This window comes from Paroedura picta, chromosome 7 (assembly GCF_049243985.1).
Source record: "Paroedura picta isolate Pp20150507F chromosome 7, Ppicta_v3.0, whole genome shotgun sequence".
In the NCBI taxonomy this organism is placed as follows: domain Eukaryota; kingdom Metazoa; phylum Chordata; class Lepidosauria; order Squamata; family Gekkonidae; genus Paroedura; species Paroedura picta.
Window position 1 is genome coordinate 57,525,377 of NC_135375.1, and position 19,026 is coordinate 57,544,402.

At 44.0% G+C, this 19,026-nt stretch overlaps 1 protein-coding gene across 3 annotated transcripts in view; it reads right to left on the reverse strand.

Annotated features, from left to right (window-relative positions):
* Window positions 1–19,026, reverse strand: part of MARCHF3 (membrane associated ring-CH-type finger 3) — a 108,309-nt gene that overhangs the window by 27,775 nt on the left and 61,508 nt on the right. For all 3 annotated transcript variants that reach the window (XM_077344450.1, XM_077344448.1, XM_077344449.1), the window contains exons 2-3: window positions 8,651–8,894; window positions 4,553–4,757 (exon numbers count right to left, since the gene is read on the reverse strand). In XM_077344450.1, the coding sequence (XP_077200565.1) occupies window positions 4,553–4,757; window positions 8,651–8,838 (393 nt within the window). In that variant the 5' untranslated portion in view covers window positions 8,839–8,894. The remainder of the gene's footprint in view (window positions 1–4,552; window positions 4,758–8,650; window positions 8,895–19,026) is intronic.

Here is a 19,026-nt window from a genome sequence, read left to right on the forward strand (position 1 = left end):
CAACGTGCTTAGTTTCTAATACAGCCTGACTCCACATTTTTGTTCCTGCATTCCTGGACCGGTAACAATGACCTTGCCTCTGGACATTCCCTGTTGGCACCTTCTTCTCGGTTTTGACTGTTTGGTGTGTTCTGCTAACCCTCTGTGTTTTCACTCTTGGCCTGTTTATGACTGTGACGTTGAACAGTTCTTTCAATTCGTCCTCCATGGCTGCAGGAAGCTCCAGCTTGAGTAAATACTATGCCCAGCAGCTGTTCATGCTCCCAGATTCCCTCCTGACCCAGCACTGTGCTGCAGTAGCAGCATAGCTGACTGACCACACCGGGCAACACAGCAAGTTTCAGTGAAGGGAAGAACTGGTGAGCCTGATGTCAGCTGGTGGAGCAGCATATACTGGCTGGCTCTACTTCCCTGCTTTTTAGAACCCCTAAAACAGGGGGGGGGGGGGAGATGCTAAAATGGTGGTTCCCCAACCCCAGCTGGAGTCTGGCATCCCTAATAGTTTGGTTTTCTTATTGTTTCTTTTTTTTCATTTTCATTTTGTCTTTTTTGTTATTTTATTTCATTTTGAAAATTCTCTTTTGTTATTATTGCCCACTGGTTTAACAGAAGACTCTACCCCCTTCTCTTGGAAAGTCTAATAGGCTCAGGATAGCTTTAGACTGAGAAGGAATTTGCTGTTGCCCAAGCATATAGTTCACTGATTGAAGTTCTGCCATTATTCATTGTTTGTATAACAAAAAACAGAATCTGTACAATTAATATTCTAGTTGCGATCAGAAATTCCACATTTCCTGCCACTTAAGGATATTTCCCATAATTCCAAGATGTTTTAGGTATACTTAACATTCCTTCATGTACAAATCAACTGGAGAGCAGAATTCATTTCAATATGCACAAAGTGATGAGCCCACAAAGTTTTCATTTCCAGTGATATGAATATGAACAGGCTGCATAGGCACTGGTGCAATTGCTGGATGAGTTATTCAGCTTCAACAACAGGTATACCTATATTAAATCCTACCAAACCACCCCTGATTCCCCCCAAGGATTAATGTGTATAGTAACAGGTCCATTCCATCTTGCAGGTGTTGTTAATTGGGTCTCCCTGCCTACTTGACCCTTATCATCTTCAAGACCAGACTTAGAAATGGGTTCTTCATGAGAACCTGAACCCTACAGGATGGAAGCAGGGAATCAAGAGTTATGAGGTGATTTTCTAGAACGTGCCAACAAGAAAATTTCTTGATTGAAATATCACCACCTAAGGCTGGTTGGCCAAAAAGATATAATTGAGCTAAGAGTCTGGAGGAAAACTAGCTTAGATTTTTATGAACTAAGGGCCTATGAGTTGTTGACTTTTGTCCAGTTCGCTTTAGTGGTTCAGGCTATTTACCACCTAATAGCTGAACAGGGTGGGTTTGCCCATCAGCTGGAGATCATCCATCGGAGCAACCAGCATGATCTCCACCCCATGAAGCCAGACTGGTATGGATCCAGGACTAACGTTTCCTCCAAAAATGCCAGGAGCTGGTCCGCAGTGGCCCTCCCAACTACTTTTCCTAGGAATACAAGATGCGATACTGGGTGGTTGCTGGGGGGGGGGGGTCCTGTGGATCCAGCTGTGGTTTATTCAGAAGAGGATGAATAACTGCTGCCAATGAAAGGGAGAGGTTGGCAATTTCCTTCAGCAAATCACCCATACACCAGTCACCTGACTTGAGCAACCTGTGAACAATGTTAGGTTTAAATGGCTGCGACTCATCTCTCTCTCTCTCATATGTATACTGCCCTTCCCTAAGGCTCAGAGCGGTTCATACAAAACGTAACAGAACAAAACATTAAACTGGCTGATTATTATAATATATAAACATAGCAATAAAAATAGCAATAAACCGAGAACATTCTAACAGTGAACAATCTAACAGGCCCCTGGTTGGTCAGATCTGTTGCATGGGTTCAAGGGAAGGAGGATTGGAGGTCTTGTAGGTGTTGTTTGGTTTTGGTCGACCTCAACCAAAAGCCTGGTAGAGGAGCTTCCTTTTGCAGGCCTTGTGGAACTGTTTTGTTCCATCAGGGCTCTGTTCTCCTCTGGGAGCTCGTTCTACCAGGTGGGGGCCAGGACAGAAAAGGCTCTGGCCCTGGTTGAGGTCAAGCAAACTTCCTTTGGGCCAGGGATCACTACTGGTTGGAGGTGGCAGAGCACTGGGCTATTTGAGGGGCGTAGGCAGAGAGGCGGTTCTTCAGGTACACTGGGCCCAGACAGCATATGGCCTTGAAGGTAATTACAAAGACCTCAAGCCCGGTCCAGAATTTGACTGATAGCCAGCACAGCTATTGGAGGACGGGCTGGATTTGGGACCTCCATGGTTCTGCTATGAGGACCCTGGCTGCTGCATTCTGGACCAGTTGCAGTTTCTGGATCAAAGTTAATGGTAGGCTTACATAGAGCAAGTTGCAGAAGTCTAGCCTGGAGGTGGCCGTTGTGGGGATCACTGTGGCTAGATGTTCCTGGGCCAAGTAGGGTGCTAGTAGTTTGGCTTGGCAAAGGTGGTAGAAGGCCAGCTGCACTACTCTTGTGACCTGGGCCTCCATGGAGAGGGAAGTATCCAGGAACAAGCCCAGGTTGCTGGCAGAGTGAGCCACTGATAGTTGATTCCGTCCAGATTGGACAGACGCGCTTCTTCGCTTGGACCCTTCCTGCCCAGCCACAGGACCTCCGTCTTTGAAGGACTGAGCTTCAGATGACTCTGCTTGAGCCACCTCATCACTGCTTCCAGGCAGCCAGCTAATGCTTCTGGGGAGAATCAGGGCGGTCATCCATCAGGAGAAAGAGCTGGGTGTTATTCACAAACTGGTGGCAACTCAGCCTGAACATCTGTACCAGTTGGGCAAGATGGCACATGAAGATATTAAATAGGATTGGAGAGAGGACCCCGCATGTGAGTTGGTGGCGGCTTGAAGATCTCTCACTTCCAAGTGGGGGGAAGTGAAACAGACCAGTGAAATGGCACACAGCCATTTCAGCTTAACAGCAGATTGGGTGCACCCATCCCACTGTTAGGATGACATGGCTGCCAGCCAATTAAAACTAAATGCAGGGTGTAACTGCCCATCAGCTGCTAGGTTTAAATGGCGGTGAGCCATTAAGCACACAGACAATCATGTGTAACCCTCCCCCTCTTTCTCTTGGTTTGCTGTGGCTGTGAGAAAGGGAGATCTGAACAAGCCAGTTTGCAGAAGTTTCAGCTTGGTTCAGTTCCTGGTTCAAGGGCTACCAAAACAAAACTAGAAATGTTAGGTTTGTGCTCCTTTCTAATGCTGAGATTGCAATGGACCGCAATATAGAAAATGCTTTGTGTTATGGCCTTTGACTGGGGCTGTAAGATTGTGCTGTGTGATCCAGATTTTCAAATGTATTAGATAGTTAAGCTAGATTTTCCTGTTTTACTTGTATGATTTTAGAGTTGTATGTTGCCTAAAGATAAAACTACTTTCTAAAATTTATTCAAAACAGATTATCTCTGTATATTTTAGAAGGGTTGTTTTCTTGTGCACACCAGCTCTGGGATCTCACCAGGTTCAGGCTTGGACTCCTTGACAACAGCCTTTGTTGTTGACCCTGCTGCAGAATAGAAGACATGATTCTGACAGCAATGAAGGGGGGGGGGGCTGGGAGAAGTATTTTGGAAGGGTTCATTTATGACCCTCTGACCTAGTTAGTATTGCAGCAGAGACAGAAGATAGGAAAAATTATTTCATTTTCTGAAACCGGATTAAAAAAGGCATCATTTTTGGAAAGAAGTGAATTTTAGCAGTCTCACATGAAGATATTCTATAACCAGACATTTGACGCTTACCAAGTGAATGATAAATGTTATTTTTATTTTATATTTTTTATTTTTCAATTAACTCTTTATATCTCAAAGATCTTACTCTGCAGCGTCACCATCGCCACTTCACTTTTACTTTTGTAAGTGACCTGCAATACATTTCAAAAGACAGATAAGAAAGCATATCGCCCATTCCATCCAATTAAATGAGAATAATGGCATCCCAGCCCATAATATTCAAAATGTAAGCAGCTAGCAGGGAAGTGGTTTACTCCTAGCATTTGGAAAAAACAGATAAAACAACCATTACTGAAAATATAATACATCAATGGGCTTAGGAGCCGGGTGGTTTAAAATTAAATCTTAACCTATATTTACTATCCCTACCAATAATTCCCTCCTAATGTTCAGAAGATTTGAGTTGTCTTTATCTGAATTAAAGCAAAGGATGCACTGTATAAACCGAACATTCTCTTCTGATGGCACCAAAGAATATATAGAAGAATCCAGAAAAACAGAGCCATCACTTATGTCTGGGGTTGAAAACTGAAGGCTTTAATTAGTCCTGCCCTCCTCCCTGCTCTTCTTTACCCTCTTCTCTGCTTCCCAAACTCATAGCTTTTCTTTTGCTTCATTGAATCTGCAAAGCTGTTGTGATTTGGGTGTAAAAACATACATCATTAAAGCAGAGCTTTTGAGGACATGCCCCATTTACTGACCTCAACCAACGGCCTGGGTTTGCGCTCTACTGAAAACCTGAAGTGGCAGAGTTCACAGTAAGTGGTATTTGAGGACGACAACCAATGCTCCAGGCAGCTGCGATGAATAGTTCCCAGGGTCCCTGTACATTCACAGGGTGAAAGCAAGTCCTCTTGACTGCTGCCTTCATGGCAAATCCGACACATTGGTCTATCATTGAAAGGACTGCAAGACAAAATGGAGAGGTTGAAAGTCAGTCAGAAGGTCCAACCTGCTGTTGTAAAGCATTTCTTGTTCTACTTTTCTCATGCATCTTATGCCTGTATCAAAATCAGGATTTATTTTATTTTAACTATGGTTAGTTTGTGAAACCAATTTAACCAATCACTCAAATTTGCCTCAACCAGCAATTACACCAGAATGTCTGTATTCATGCATCACATGAAACCATAGTGATGTCTATGATTTATTAACTGTGATTAGTAAATTCAGACCCTGGTTTGACCAACCTTAACTTAGTGAGTAGGATGGTATGAATTCAGACAATCACATTAGCCATAATATGTTCAACTAAAATATGGTTTCATGTACTGTCTGAACTGAGCCAGAGTTATTTACTGATCTCTCAAGTGAAAAGCTGGAAAAGTAACTTATATATGAAATTTCAAGGACATTTTCCAGTCAGCAATGATATACATGGAAAAAGATTTGTCAATAACTTTGTTTTTTCAAGGAATTATTCACAACAAACATATTCCTGGCTCACTGGCTTCAGGAGCCCTTTGATTTTATACAAGCACTGGCTCCAGTTTGCTTGTTGCTCTTCTCTTTCTCTCTCTCTGGTTGGCTGCACTTGTTAAGCACAGAAGTAACTGCTTTGCTTGCACATGCTGTCTATCAGGCAAGTTGTGCTCATATCAGGCAGGAAATGGAGACAAATGATACAAAACCCCTGATGCAGGCAATATCTGCCATAGTGTCTATTATCAATAGTGCGTCTGCAGTGAAATCAGTGACACAGAGTTACACAGATTGATCCAAACCAGAGGAGGCAGAAGAGATCAGTAATTAGGACCAGAGATCGCTTGACATATTTAAATATCATTACAAACAACTGGAGAGGTACAACGGGGAAAGATTAGTCTTACCCCCAAACCCAGATAAATACTGCCCCTTCTCACAGCTGCAATTATACCAGGTAAGGGGGAAAAATCTTTAAAAGTTAAATAAACTAAGAGATAACTTAAATGTGATAGAGATGTGCAATTACGTGAGTTTGCATATTCCTATGTAAAGAAATTAGAGAAAGGAAGATCTATTTTTAAACAAAAAGAGCACACAGATGAGAAGGACAAAACCCTAAAACCCTAAACCGTTATTACTCTCCTCTGAGCAGCTAAACATTGAAATGCAATCTGTAGCCTGTGCCAAGCTGTCTTTCAGGATGGCTCTCAGCAAACTCTCAGCAACCACTACTGGCACCCCAGGTATACATGCCATTTATTAAAATGAAATACTTTCTAAGTGTATTCTGCCCTGTTTTCAGACCAATGAAGTTCTTTGTTCCTATGACTACTCTAAAGAGCCTTTCAGAATTTTGTACCACTGTTCCTAAGAAATCATTTTCTGATCTTCAACCTAAATTTTTAATGGACCTTTTATAGCCATTAGTTTTTACACCCATAGTTTTCTCAGCCAAAATCATTCTGCCCTTTCTTGTGTATTTATAGTGTGCAATTATATGCTCTCTCAACCCCCTTCCTCCCTTTTGCTAGGTTAAACAGGCCAAGCTTTTCAACCTGTTTTTCATTCCTGCAGTCAATTTTAATTATTGTACTTCATGTCTGATATCATTTGAATTTATTCCTCATGGACAAGGATAACCAAAACTAGACTCTTTGTTTGAAATGAAATCTTTATCCAAGCTGTCAGATCGAGGTTGCAACAGAAACACATCAGTTCTCCAGTGCAAGTCTATTTTATGTTAATATTATTTATTCCTTTTATTAGAAATTGTGGGTATCACATTGTCTCCACCGAGTTCTGATCCCTAGGTTTCTACTGCTTCACTTTGTATTGTACCATAGTGGTCATCTTTCTTTTTCCATGTGACTCCAACTTCTGTTTGTGACACCCTCTCTTCAAAATAAAAACAGTACAATCTTATCCTTCTATGAACTCCTTGTATTTAGGATTAGCTAACACAGATTGGTTAAATTCCTGAAGATTTGGGGCTAGAGCCTAAGGAGGGACAATTCTAGAGTACAATACTATAGAGTCCAACCTCCAAAGCAATCATTTTGCATATCCAGGCCTCACCTGGAGGCTAGCAACCCTAGCTGTGTTCAGTGTTCCTCCTCACTTTTGCTGTGCCCATGTCTGGTGAGTAGAATGGATCAGAACTGTGTTGCCTTTGAAGAAAGAAGTGTTCATTTTTCTACGGAAAGGTTACAATTGCTGGAGTCAAAGAACTGCGGAAGGAAAGCCCACCAGCACTGCTGCTACCACAGCTTTGAGTTTTCAGTTATTTTGTATGTCTTGGCTGTCTCCCCTGTTCCATAAACCTATGTAACAATTTACACTCCCTCAAAATAGAGCAGATTCCCCCCAAATCTGTAAAAGGGAAATGTTTTTAGGAGATCTGCCACATAACATACAAATATATGAAACTGCCTTTTATCACATTAAGTTGATCTGAGCCAGTGTTGTCTACTCAGGCTGGAAACAGCTCTCCAAAGTCTCAGGTGAAGGTCTTTACCAGCCCTTTGTTCCATCTTTTGAGAATACTGTGTGGGGAGGGGAACAGGCCTGGGGCTTTTCTATTAGGCTTTTGTTATATTCAATCCAGCTTCAAGGTGAAACATTTAATTCACAAAAATGTAAATACATTGCCACCAATGCCTTGACACTTCTATTCCTCAACCCAACCCAACCCAACCCACTGTTTCTTAGCAAGATAGTTGGAATCCAGCAACATTGTTGGTTTGTGGGGGGGGGGGGGGTCAAATTTTTTCTTGCCCAAGTACCTCCCTGGGTAGTCTTAAGTAAGGCATTCATTCTCAGCATGGTTAGTGTAAGGACAAAATGAGTCCTAAGGATGCTCTATTAAGCTCTTTTTTGGGAGAGGGAATACAACCTTTTTTGGGAGAATACAACCAGGATTTTACATCCCCACCCCCTAAAAAATCTCTATTTTCAAAATTACTTATTTTAAAAATAAAAAAAATGTGAAGGTAAAAATGTGTGAATCAAATATGACTTTTTATAACTTTACATAGGTGTACTGGCTCACTATAAGATAGCTTAATGCACCCTTCTGCAAGAAAACAAACACAAACAACAACAAAAAAACAAACAAAAAACCCTAACATCAAAACCATTAAAATGTTGGTGTCCTTTTTTAAAAAAATTATAAATTTGTTGGGAAGAAAATCTTTCTGTGCTTGGGTACCTCAACTGGCTGATTCTGCCTGTGCTGTGGGATAGTGTCTGCTGCTGACAGTCGGGGACTGTCCAGCAGCCCTAGATGTGCCTTGGAAGTCCATATGCCAGCCCCTGAACGAGTGAAGAAGAGCCCACAATTCTCTCCACACTGAGCAGACAGAGGAAGCCTGAGATCACAGACTGCCTCAGTGTGATGATTGCTCTCGCCAAGAAGCAGCACACATAACTCAGCAAAATGTCATTCGTAAAGTTTTATTTTATACATCAGGAGGATTTACTGCGACTTATTCACTTTGCCACCTGCATCTCCAAGCAGTTCTGCCCCCACCTTTTGTGTGTAATGCTTGAATGCTGAATGAGTTTAATTATAAGTGTTAATTATAAAGTTATGATGAGCATGAGAATCTAATCATAAACTCAGAGGAATGAGCAGACCTTGCACACTGATGGATAAATGTGCCCTAAAACACAAAGAAAGTGAACATACAGAATAGCAGCTTCTAGCCTAGTTGTTACTGAAACAGATACAAACTTAGCCTCTTAAAAAAAAAAAAGTCGAACTCTTTATAGAGACACTCGAATCGGGTAATTACACCCCCCTCCTTTCCCTTCACTTTCTTCCAAACATAGTTTAATTACCAACAGGACGTTGGTTTGGCTTGGTACTACTGTACCTCTGCGTAGCAAGCGTCCGTACTACCGTTGACAGCAGCTGCCCGTCCTTGGCCGAAACTTGCATGACATACTGCGGCTGTCCATTCACAAGGCTGCTACAGTCCTCCACGGTCTTTACCATGGGAGCAGCTGAGCTGGTGCAGTCTGGTAAGACTTCGGGCAGGTGACTGCAGCGGCTGGTTGTCATGGTAACAGACAGCAATTACTCTCCTAATGGCTTCCACATTTATACAGGATTTCCATCTAGGAAAAAAGATTAGAAAACAATTTCGTGAAGGCAGGGCTGCTAAGAGTGAATGCCAGCGGAAGAAGAAGAAGAAAAAAAGCCACCAACATCTCAAGTCATTAAAATTCAGCAAGACTGTAGTAGCACCATTTCTTGTTACAAATTTTAACAAAGGGAAAAAGCGGGGATCGTTATTAACAATGCAGCAGGCTCCTCAATGCGCAACACTGTCTTATTGATTCTCTTTGAAATGAGGATTCCCACCCCCCCCTTTAAAAAAGCCACCTGCTATGATGGGAAGATTTAAAAATTACGTAGAGTTCAGAAATGGTACCTCTAAGCTATATCTTTAAAAGCATTCTTCCCTTGCTTTATTTTTCTCCCCAGATTTTAATGTCTTGGTGATAAATGGAAAGATGAAAACCTTTTGTCTCCCCCACACGCTGGTTGTAGAGTGCAAAGGACCCTCAGTTTGTGTTCATTTCAACTCCAAGTCAGGCTCTGACCACAAACCAACAAAGTTATACCTTAAGAAAAAAAGGCAGACAATAAACTTGGAATTCCTCAGAGAAAACAATCCATTATTGCTAAGTGCATTACATCATCAAGCAGAGAGCACACCACCAAAACCTGTATTTCATGACAGAGGGTTTTTTGGGGGTTTTTTTACACCAGTCCCCTTAATGATAACCTGCCTGTAGTAACAATAGATACTGCAAGGGGAGGTTTAAAAAAGAAATCATAGATTCATTTTTCCTTATCACCTCCAAGAGCTGAATTTTATACATTGCCTGGGACTGAAGTGATTGCACAGGAAAATAACACCTGCAATTTGCAATGGCTGACTGCAGCTTTACAACACATAACTTTGGGACTATATTTTCACAGGGACACATTCAGCAGAAATATACGATGCTAGAAAAGCTGGATCAAGTGCCTTGAAATGTGTGCCTTCTTCTGGCCCTAAATCAACATACAGGTGGCAGTATTTCAACACTTGGTGGCCACAGTCCTCTAGGTATAATGACAGAAAATAGTTTTCTACCTTTTCGTAAACACTCAAAGAATAATTATCCACATAATCAGGAAATGCATGCTTCTAACGCACTGTACATTCAATCTCTATTCAGAACTCATTACTAAACCCTGTTTTTATTATTATTATTATTATTATTATTATTATTATTATTATTATTATTATTATTATTATTATTATTATTATTATTATATTTATTCCCCGCCACTTCCTTGCGGCTCGTGGTGGGTTACAACATCTTAAAACCCCATTAAAAGTCCATTAAAACAATAATTACAGTTTTGACATTATTAGCTAACTAACTAACTAACTAAGATGGCAAGATCGGCTAATCAACTTCCCCCCTCCCACTACTGGCAGGTGGAGAGGGGATACTAGTTCTAGGATACTGGTTCCTAGTTCTAAATCCCAATCCCAAGTCCCGAATCCCGGGGGGGGGGCATAGGTGTCAGCCTTGGCCTCAACCATAAACCTGGCGGAAGAGCTCCGTTTTGCAGGCCCTGCGGAACGATGGAAGATCCCGCAGGGCCCGCAGCTCTGGAAGAATGTTTGGCAACATTCTTCCAATGCTCCAGTTCTCTCTGATAATTTTGGGTTCAAAGCATGGTTTCCAGTACTATTTGGATGGAAACTACACCTACAGCCACCATAGTTCCTCCATTCTTGAAATCTTGACCAGCTATGGTTACCATGAGTGAAAAAGACAGTCCATTGAGTGTTTTGACACCATTATTTCATTTAAGATGTTTGTCTATGCTGAGCAACATGTCGCTGAATTCCAGTATTACTTAAGGTTCATGCCTGGGTGAAGAGACAAAGCCCACTGAATTATTGTAGCCTGGACACTTTAAAATACATATTTTCACTGCTATAAGAGATATGTGACTGCTGCAGAAAGTAGCAGTCCTGGGTCCCTGCATCCTCTCTCCCTCTGGTGAAACTGGTATGATGTGATGGATACATTATAAGTTTTGCATCCTGCACTCATTATGCTCAAGTACTAACTAATGCCACATCATGTGCAAAACAACCAGCATAGTCTGAGAATGGTATATGTAATTTATCTAAAGAAAGCACAATAAAATCAGAGTCCAGCAGCACCTTTAAGACCAACAAAGATTTATTCAGGGTATGAGCTTTCAAGTGCAAGCACTCTTCGTCAGTTCACGCCTTGACTAAATCTTTGTTGGTCTTAAAGGTGCTACTGGACTCTGATTTTATTGTGCTACTTCAGACCAACACGGCTACCCATTTGATTCTTATCTAAAGAACACCACTAGGGTTGTGCCGTGCGGCTGCCAAAGCAGTCGTTCCCACCCCTAGCAGCCAGCGCCGCGCCGTGTGTGTGGGGGGGAGGCACAGAGCTCTGTGCCTGCGTGTGTATGTCGACTGGCGCAACGGTGCTGGCTCCTCCCCACCCCTTGTGGTGCGGCGCTGGCAGCTACGGGCTGGCAGCCGCATCACACAACCCTAAACACCATCATTTAATTTCATTGTTCTTTAAATTTTATTTTTGCCTAGCAGCACTGAGATCTTGTGTCTAATCAGCTATTCCTTTGGTAGTTTGATTACTGATTGGCATAACCACACAGCTGTATTTATTGAAGCTTTCTAAACAGCTATCCATGGCAGGAAAAAAATTTTGAGCCAAGCAGAATGGTGTGCTATATTGTCATGCCAGAAATACATAAATGAAACATTTCTAAGAATAGGAATGAATGCCCAAAAATACAACTCTCGTTGTAGGGATTGTTTCAACTACTTTGCAGAGAGTATGCTCTCTACAGAGAGCAGTGCAAGCTGCCAATGCATTACTTTACAGCCATTCCAATGTTCAGAGAAAAAGAAAAGGAAATAGTGTACTGATCCTCATTTACAATGAAAATGAAGCAAATGACTAATTCCAATACCATTAGCACACAAATGCAGAAGAATGCAGACTTATGAGAACTGGAGCCACAGTCTCTCGAAAGAGCACAGAGGGACATGGATTATAAGCCACATTTTCGTTTTGAAATACATGCTGAGACTGTTCAACGAGAGTATGCAGCAGCACAGTAGCTGCCTCATTAAACTTAAATAGCCTAGACAGCGCTGTGCTTACAGACCCATGCTACAGAATTGTATATTTCCTTGCTCACTGCTTCACTGACCTCATTATGTACAGCAGCAAGATTATCATTCTGCATAAAGTGACCATCCAAGCCTTTACAAAGGCATCCATCAGTCAGTTGAGGAGTTTAAGAGCGTTTCTTAGCCACCAGATGATGCAGCTAAGTGCAGAATATTAAAGTGCACCCAATTCCTTGCTGTAGTGGCTATATCCATCTGTGCTACTAATTTTTTTAAAAATTGGTTATGCTGCTATATGGATGCCCAGCATATTAAGTAAAAATTCAGCTTGGCAACATTTCTTTTTAAATGGAAAAAGCAGCCATTATTTTTAAATTGATGTATCCCTTCTGTTGTTGAAAGTACTTTAAAATCTCTAAATAATTATATGAGGCAAGTCATTACTATTCCCATTTTACAGATGGAGTTGGTGAGATAACAACTTGGCCAGGCTCACTGCTGACATGAAAAAGAAGAAGAGTTGGTTCTTATATGCCGCTTTTCTCTACCCAAAGGAGTTTCAAAGTGGCTTGCAATCACCTTTCCATTCCTCTCCCCACACCCTGTGAGGGAGGTGAAGCTGAGAGAGCCCTGATATTCCTGCTCCGTCAGAACAGTTTTATCAGTGCAGTTGAGAACCCAAGGTCACCTAGCTGGTTGCATGTGGGGGAGTAGGAATCAAACCCGACTCTCCAGATTAGAAGTCCACACTCCTAACCACTACACCTGACTACAGGGGACTACAACTGACAATAGAGAACAGTTACATTTCAGTATTTTACATGTTGTGCCACAGCACCCTAGTTGCTAATTATTCCAAATTCTAGAAGGCTCCTATGCACCGAATAAAAATATATAAATGAATATCAGCATTGCAGGCATGCATTTAAAAAAAAACAAAGATTTAATCAATGGAAAAAGCCAACAATGCCAACTCTGTGCAATTCCAACTGCACTTTTCTTAACACTATTTTACAAATGACCTGTGCAATACACTTTTGAAAATGGTGTCAGTATAAAGCAGAACATATTGAACTCTGAAGTAAAAGGCAACTAATTGTACTGAGAAGAACCCCCTGACTAAGGCAAATCAAATGCCAGGACATGCAAAGATAAAAATAAACCTTTCTTCCTAACCCCATCCTCCAAGGATATAGATACACCTGTATTCTTTAGCTGGTTTTCCATAGGAAAGACATGAACATAGTTTGTGATGGTGAATTATTTAACAGGACTATTAACAACTTTGTTTGTGATAAACATGAGCATGACTTAGGACCATTACGCACGGGGCGGATAGCGCGCATTCAGGGTGGAATGGCGGCGACTAAAATCACCAATAACGCACAGAGCCATCTGCAACCAGCCGCAGATTCGGCGCATGCCGCAGAAAAAGCCGCGTTAGCGAAACGCAGAAGAAAGCGCAGCTTCCGGGTGATCGGGGCTCAACCAGAAGCGGCGCCAGGGTCACCGCGTGCATAATCGGTTACTCTGGGTTTTGCCGCCGTTGCGTCCCGTCCCGTGCTATAAGTGGTTTGCTTCGCTTCTTCCCCCTCCGCGTTTTCCATGTTACCCGAAATTGCCGTTTCAGTGGCCGTGCATAATGGGCCTTAGTGTCACGCTCATGAAGTCTCTTCGTACTCACAATGCATGACTGAAATGTTTCTGAGTTGGGAAGCCTTCATTCAAATTTTGTTTTTCCATGATGCCCAATTGCAAGTACCTGTGCAAACTGAAGTTCAGCTCTTCTTAAAAACTGGGAATCTAAAGCAGCTTTAATCCCAGTTTGGAATTTGGCTTTGTGGTGAGTTAACAGATAGGTTTGCCAGGTCCCCTTGACCATAGGTGGTGGTAGTATGGGGGGGAGGGTAAGTTTGAAAGTTCCACATGGAGAAACTCTTGCTGATTTGGGGTGAAGTCTGAGGAGGACAGGGACCTCGGTGGGATACAATGCCATAGAGTCCACCCTCCAAAGTCTCAATTTTCTCCAGGGGAACTGCTCCCTGTAGTCTGAAGATGAGCTATACTTCTGAGGTCCCACCTGGAGGCTGGCATCCCTAGCAACAGAAGATACATTCAGATGTCATGACAAATTCCAGTTATTTGGATCCAGATCTAATTAATTGAAGGCTTGTTAGCCTTGGGAACTAACACAGCTTGTTCCTTCACTCACTACCCTGATTTTTCCCATCTGCCTCCTTCTCTCATGGAGCTTGATTGAACACTTTGTGGCTTGATCATGCTCCATTTTCTGTGATGTCAAAATATGCAGACAGAATAGAAAAGCCAGACCTCATTCCCCCCCACAAACTGTGGTTCTAAACTGGAAATCAAGTATTGTGTGTTCAGAATGCTAGCACACCTCCATTTAATCTGTTATTAAATTTGAATGCAGAAAACCTGAACAGTTTGCCCAGGAGCCTGTGTTCAGACAACATGACAAACTGAAAGTGGATTTAAGGCTTCCCAAACCAAGAATTCCAAAACTAGGAAAACATGCTGTCTGTAAGCATGGCAAAAAAGTTATATTCTTGCCTATTATAGAAAATACAGAGATTTGCTTGTGATGTTTGAATGTGGTATTCCTTTGGAAGGACACATGGTACACTTTTAAATAAGAAGGATGTTAACTTTTTAAAAAGGGAGACAGAAATCCCAGCCAGAATGCAAAAAGCTTATTTTGGCTAGTCCAACGGTTTGCAATTATTAATAGAGTTTTGTTTATTCCATTTGTCTAAATATCAATCCTTGACCGCTGTGGCTCTTAAAATAAATGGGAAAGGCCAGAACAGGTGGTGCCTGTCCAGACTTCACTTCTGGTCTGCAACCCAAACCTGGCAGCAGCACTCTGGTGCGAAAGGTGCCAGTGTGCCCCTGCCTGCCACCGTGGAAGGTGGTAGGTGGCTGTTGGGATGCTCCCGCGTGCCCCCTCCTCATGGATGGTCTCCAGGCAGACGCCCTCTACTCTGGTGGTGTCCCCATGGATCCCATCCTCCTGCCAGACGTCCTGGGGGTTGGGCAGCCTGCGGGAGCTGTTGGGACTTCCTAGAGAAACCCGCCGGCCACACAGCCTTGCCGCATGCCACCAACTCGTCGCTGGAAAATGCAGCTTTGCCTGCGACCCTGAGAAGCACAGCGACATGACAAGACCTCCCTGGAGATACAAGGAGGGTTGGAGGGGTCCAGCCTGCCCTGGAGGATGCATACTAGGGGGGGGAGAGAACAACGCTAGCCCCCCAGGACAGACAGAACACATGAGACAAGCAAGGAAAAGGGGAGAAAGGGAAGGGAAAATAGGGAACAACAGGGTGAGAGACACCCTGTTGTTCTGGCACAGAACAACTGGCACAGAACAACTGGACTAACCTCCAGATGCTCTACCCAGCCGAATTCCTCTTGGGTAGAATGGCTGCCTCCTCCCCCCACCCCCTCTACCCCGCTAGCGCCCATTGCATCCCTGAATGCAATGGGCTTGAAGGCTAGTTTGTCATATAATATAAAAAGCTATTGTTCGAGAAAAACTAAAATTAAAACTAGACATTTACCAAAATTAAGCAAAACTGACATTTCAGGTTACTAAATGTTATCATGCAGGGATCACAATTTTACACACTTCACCCTAGTTGTACTGAACAGACAGATGATGAAGAAGATATCAGGATATAATTAGTGATTAAGCGTGTACATGCAAAGGGATCCTATTTTAAGGTCAATCTCTCTGCAATCTTCAGTGCTCTTAGGAACCTGTTCTTCACTCTAGGTAACTTGGACATAGTTGCACAAGAAATAGCTGGAAAAGAGTGAGTTCTTGCTCAGCAGACAGAAAGAAGTAAAACAGAAGGGGTGGCCTAGTATTTGGATTTGCTGCTCGTATTTGGTAGTACTGACAAAATGTTAATTGCAAGATCACTACATCTTAAAGACCTGCCTGTCATTCTGTGGTTATCTTGTTAGTTGTGCTGAGCAGTGAAAGATCTGAGAGGAGCTGGTAAAACAAAGAAGAATTTATTTTTGCAAAAGGATGTGATAGAAGAAATCATGTTAGTCCCTGCAGAGGCTACTGTCATTCTGACACAGTGCCATCCATTTGCTCCTTGAGGGAGCATCACAGAGCCATACAAATATTTCCCTTTTGCATCCCTACTCCTGATTTAAATGACAGGTGTGAAAAGTGTATGTCATCAGACTGCTCCTCATTGACTACTCAGGTGTCAATGCTGAATAGTGATAGCACTGTAGTATATACTAGGGATGCTCTAAGACTCTTACAGCTAATGAATGAACTCTCTCCTGTGAGGCAAGAAAATAGTAATGCAACATTGCACATGGAAGGGCTGTGGAAAAGAATAGATTTCTGCCGGATAAGACTGGAGTAGAAAAACGTGAGGCACGCTTGCCTTCTAGAATCTATATATTCAATATAGAGTATATATATATATATATCACCAGTAGGTATTTAAATCCACAGATCAGGGCCACACAGAAAACTAGGGAACTGCCCAGGTTTGCAAAAAAATCTGAAATTCTTGAAAAATTACTTTGGGGTGTGTAAATTACTTTCATTCATTCATTCATTCATTCATTCATTCATTTTTCAATTTGTATACCACTGCTTTTCCTAAGAACCCACAGCGGTTCACAGAATAAAATGTTAAAATACAATAAAACTCCATAAAACCCCAAATTACAATAAAACAGCAAGTGGCCAGACAACTTCTAGAAAATCAATCCCATCCCACTTTGTTCAGTCCACCTTGTTTTAGGTACATAAATGCTCCCCCTCCACACACACAAAGTGCTGTCTCACCTATGCCAACAATGTAAAAACTTACTACCTTAGCAGCAGCATCTGGGAGCTTGGCAAGGTAGCAGTAGTGATGTGAGGGAAAGAAGCCACATTGGGCTCAGCAGCAGAGGCTAGGAGCCTTGCCATGTTCAGGATCAGCAGTGGTGGCCAAGAAGGTGGAAGGGAAGCCAAAGTGAACCTGACAGCAGAGGCTGGGAGCCTCCTCAGGCCCAGGTCAACTGTGGTGGCAGTAGAGTACGATGAAGGAAAGGCATAATACAACTGGCAGCAGAGGTTGGGAGTCTCACTAGGCCCAAGGTCAGTAGTGGGGGCATAATATGGGAGACGGATGCTGCAGCAGTCCCAGCAGCAGAGGCTAGGAGGGTCTGGAGGCTAAACAACAAGGATGCTCTGGGGCCAGGGGACTAAGCCCTATGAGGAAAGGCTGAGGGACTAGTTGGGAATGTTCAGACTGGAAAAGAGAAGGTTGAGAGGGGACATGATTGCTGTCTTTAAGTATTTGTAAGGTTGTCACTTAGTGCAGTGGTCCCCAACCTTTTTATCACCGGGGACCACTCAACGCCTTTTACTGAGGCCCGGTGGGGGGGATAGTTTACTCCTCTACTCTCAACCACTGCCCTAACGCTCTCTGATCGCTATGGTAATGTTTAAACATCCCTTCAAAATAAGATACAGACACGCCACAACAATGAACATAAGGAACATTTTATTTTCATGAAAATTTTAACTCATGACAATGACAAATCAATGGGAACCCTGAACTTGTTTCTCTGCAACGAGATAGTCCCATCTGGGAGTGATGGGAGACCATGACACCCGAAGTGTGTTGTAAAGGGCCGGGGGGGGGGACGAAGTAAAGGGCCAGGGGGGGAGAAGGCGTCCTTCGGGGCCCACCTCCAATTAGTCGAAGGACCACATGTGGTCCACAGCCCACAGGTTGGGGATCGCTAACTTAGAGGAGGGTAGGGAAAGGTTCCTGTTGGCAGCAGAGGATAGGACTCGCAGTAATGGGTTTAAACTAAGTGTAGAATGATATCAGCTAGATATCAGGGAAAAAAATTTTTCACAGTCAGAGTAGTTCAGCAGTGGAACCAACTGCCTAAGGAAGTGGTGAGTTCTCCCTCACTGGCAGTCTTCAAGCAGCGGCTGGACAGATACATATTCTGGATGCTTTAGGCTGATTCTGCATTGAGTGAGGGGTTGGACTAGATGGTGTGTATGGCCCCTTCCCACGGGAGTTAGCAGATGCTCAGGAATTTGGGCATGATTTTTTATGCCTTCTTATCAATGGAGGCTCAAGTCACAAGAGTAGCAAAGCTAGCTTTTCCCCATCTGTAAACCGCCCGGGGCGCCGCGGGCGCCACGGACTAAATAAAACAGTAAGGGGTCCTGGGGCGGGATGAGTCTGGGATGAGGAAGGGTCCAGATTGGACCCTTCCTCATGACAGACAATCGGAGGGACCAATCGGCAGGCGCGAAGCGCCTGCCGATTGGTCCCTCCGATTCCCAGCCCCAGGAACTGCGAGCCGCGCGCAGCGCGGCTCGCAGTTGCTCCCGGCCTGACGCGGCGAGAGGCGCGAAGCGCCTCTCGCCGTGTCAGGCCGCCGCCCAAGGGAGCGCAGAGCACCCATCCGCGCTGACCCAGAAGAGAGAGGGCGAGGAAGAGAGGGAGCGAGCGAGCGCGCCGGCCCCCGAGATCCCCGCCACCCCCGTCGCCAGACAGCCGGGCAGGGAGGCTTCTCTTTAAAAAGAGAAGCCGGCTCGCTGGGGCGGCGGTGTGACGCGGAGCCGCCATCCAGCCGCCCAGGGAGGCTGGGCAGGGAGCCCCCGGCAGTCAGCCGGGCAGGGAGGCTTCTCTTTAAAAAGAGAAGCCGGCTTGCTGGGACGGCGGTGTGACACGGAGCCGCCATCCGCGCTGCCCCAGAAGAGAGAGGGCGAGGAAGAGAGGGAGCGAGCGAGCGCGCCGGCCCCCGAGAGCCCCGCCGTCCCCGTCGCCAGACAGCCGGACAGGGAGGCTTCTCTTTAAAAAGAGAAGCCGGCTCGCTGGGGCGGCGGTGTGACGCGGAGCCGCCATCCAGCCGCCCAGGGAGGCTGGGCAGGGGGGCGGCGCGCTCGCTCGCTCTCTTCCTTTAAATAAATATCACAGAGCTTTTTAAAGCAACAGCCATTGTCAGCTTGAGTTTCTTTCCTCCTG